Source organism: Archocentrus centrarchus, chromosome 14 (assembly GCF_007364275.1).
Source record: "Archocentrus centrarchus isolate MPI-CPG fArcCen1 chromosome 14, fArcCen1, whole genome shotgun sequence".
NCBI lineage: Eukaryota > Metazoa > Chordata > Actinopteri > Cichliformes > Cichlidae > Archocentrus > Archocentrus centrarchus.
In genome coordinates this window covers 16,421,541-16,424,446 of record NC_044359.1, presented here as the reverse complement: position 1 = coordinate 16,424,446, position 2,906 = coordinate 16,421,541, and the positions used below count along the sequence as shown (strand labels likewise).

The following is a 2,906-nucleotide window of genomic DNA, read 5'->3' as shown; positions in this document are numbered from 1 at the left end:
TTGGTATGTTTGTGGTTAAACAGTTACAGGAAGTGCTTGGGTGGAGGTGCTTTATTACTTTTTATTCATGAATTAAAAAATTGACAATGTTGGGTCTCAGGTGATACTTTTTGGGATAACTTCCACAGCCCTAGGAAATCTCACAGAAGACTGAAGAAGCAGGGTTGCACAGAAACTGAAATTCTAATTTGTACAGGGGCTTCTGAATCAGATTATGCTGCTATAACAGAGGATCAGACTCAGATCACCCAGAACGCTTCCTCTGTTTCCTACGTCTTTTTCAACAATTTGAATGAATATAGAAGCAGTCATGTGATTTCAGAAAATGGTCTCTCGTTTAGCTTTTGTCACATGATTTTCTTGAAAACGATACAGGCCTCAACACAGGGTTCATTTGGGCATGCCCCCTTTTGCTCAGCATAGGCTCGGGGCCTTTTGGATCATCTTTAAGTATTCAGGAGTAGGACAGCAGTGACACAAAATCACAGACATGGCAGCAAGTAACACACCTGATATACAGACAGAGCCTCTGATTGTAAGTAAAACTAAGCAGTCAATTCAAGTAACTTTATTTCCAGTTATTAATTAAGTTAGTTTTTATCTTTGGATATCTTTCTTTATATTTTCCTATCTTATTCTGCATTTGGCTTTCAGTTGTTTTTGTTTTAAACCATTTTCTAAACTCTGATCTTTCCAGTACAAGTTCTCCATTTTTTCAGCATAAACATCAAATCAAAGTGGTAGAAATAGTTGGTAGTTTGGTCAGGGAGGAAATATATCCATTTCTGGGGGAAAATAGCCAGCATAGAAACAATTTCACATTCTGACAGTAAAACTAAAGATCGATGTGGATGAATATGCCTCACCTCTTAACAATGTCTTGTGGAGGTGTTTATGACCTTAGGGGGAGCCATGTAGCAATAGCAGTATGAGTGGATCCTGATCAATCTTGTCTGCTAAAAATGAAACCACAGAGAAGCACACAGCTGTGTTACAGTCTGGATTTGATTCACTTGCTGCAGTAAAAAACATCACAACATTTCTGTGAATCATTCTCGGTGTAGGATGTTGTAGCTTGCACAGTAAACTGTCTCTCATAATCAGCAAAGTTGTGCTCAACGCACCAAATCTAGCTTCCTGACAACAGGTCAAATATCTGTTGTCAGTTCTAAAGGCTTTCTGCAGCTCTTTGTGTTCTAATGAAATGCATCATCCCAATTTAAGGATGTTTCTCATTGATTCATCCCAGCAGCCTGTTACTGTGACTGCTTACCTGTCCACCTATCACAGTTTGGGCTGCAGAGAACTAAAGAAACATCACAGTGGTTTGTTGCCTGTGTTACATTGTGTGAAAACTTTTATTTTAGATACAGAAAATAGCAGCATGTGAACAATACACCGACAGAAGTAAAATATCTGTGAAATTCTTTAGCTATAGAAGAAGAACCAGATGGACCAGAGGCAACAGAGGGACCAGAACTAGAAGAGCTCAGGATGGTGCTTGTTGGAAAATCTGGATCTGGGAAAAGTGCAGCAGGAAACACCATCTTAGGAAGAAAAGTTTTTCTGTCTCAACCATCTTCTTCCTCAGTGACATTAGAGTGTCAGAAGGAAACAGGAGAATTTGAAGGTCAAATGCTGACTGTAGTTGATACTCCAGGTCTGCTTGAGACTGGAGATAAAAAGGGGGTGAAGAGAGAAATCGCTGCATGCATCTCTTTAGCTGCTCCTGGTCCTCATGTGTTCCTGGTTGTGATCCAGGTCAGCAGATTCATGAAAGAAGATCAAAAAGCACTGAAAACTATTCAGAAATTGTTTGGAGAAGAATCAACATGTTACACTTTGGCCTTGTTCACCCACGGAGATGATCTGGAAGCAGATGGAGTCACCATAGAAACATTTATTGGTAAAAATCCAGCTCTTAGTGACTTCATCCATCACTGTAAAGGAGGATATCATGCTCTTAATAGCAGAAATGACGATCCCTCTCAGGTCAGAGAGCTGCTGGAGAAAATCAACAAAATGCTTCAACTAAATGGAGGAAAGTGCTACACCAATGAAAAGTTCATACAGGCAGAGAGAGCCATCAGAGAGGAGATGGAACGACTGCAGAGAGAAAATCCAGGGATGACACGCATACAGGCAAGAAGACAAGCTGAGAGAAAAAACAAGTTTATTGAGGGGGGTATTGTTGGAGGTGCTGCGTTTGCTGGACTTGCTGCTGGAGCTGCTGCTGGAATTGGTATTGAAGCTGCAGTTGCAGGTGCTATTGGAGCTGTGGGGGGTCCAGTGGGAGCTGCAGTGGGAGCTGCAGTGGGAGCTGCAGCGGGAGGTGTTGCTGTGTTAGTAAGACAAAGGAGTCAAAACAGAGACAGTCAGGGTTCATAATATTTTATCTGCAGTTCAGTCACATTAGCATGAAACTACAGGAAAGTGATTAGTAACAGGTTGTTGCTATTATGGGTTTGATTTGGGGATATTACTCTAGCTTTACTTACCGGCTGATTTCTGACATTGATTAATGGGATATTCTTCCTTGACTGTAAAAAAAATCCCATCAGGTTATGTAAATGTATTTTGAAGCTGTAGAAGTCTGTATGCTCATTGAGTTTCATTTCTGGTATGATGCATGACTCATGAAAAACTTCAGTCTCTCTTCAAGAAAATAAATTAGTGCATATGAAATTCAGCTGAATAAACAATCATGATCAAGTAAATGAAAAAGGGGGAAATTTCTGTCCAGTAACATGAAACAAAAAATTTAATATGTATTGACATGAACTCCAAGCGATGAGTTTTATTCTTTCAGTATTTTCAATTTCATATAACTGAAATGCAGCATCTCTTTCTGACCTAAAATAATTTGTCTATTTTTGCCACATGTGTAATTAAACTCCTGACTGGTT

The 2,906-nt window shown here is 39.7% G+C and overlaps 1 protein-coding gene across 1 annotated transcript; it reads left to right on the top strand.

Moving 5' to 3' along the window:
- The first annotated feature begins 1,445 nt into the window (after positions 1-1,445).
- On the top strand, positions 1,446-2,507 carry LOC115792129 (GTPase IMAP family member 4-like). Its single transcript, XM_030746545.1, has one exon. It carries the CDS (start codon positions 1,495-1,497, stop codon positions 2,386-2,388), a length of 894 nt encoding a protein of 297 aa, XP_030602405.1. The 5' UTR covers positions 1,446-1,494; the 3' UTR covers positions 2,389-2,507.
- Positions 2,508-2,906: the final 399 nt, after the last annotated feature.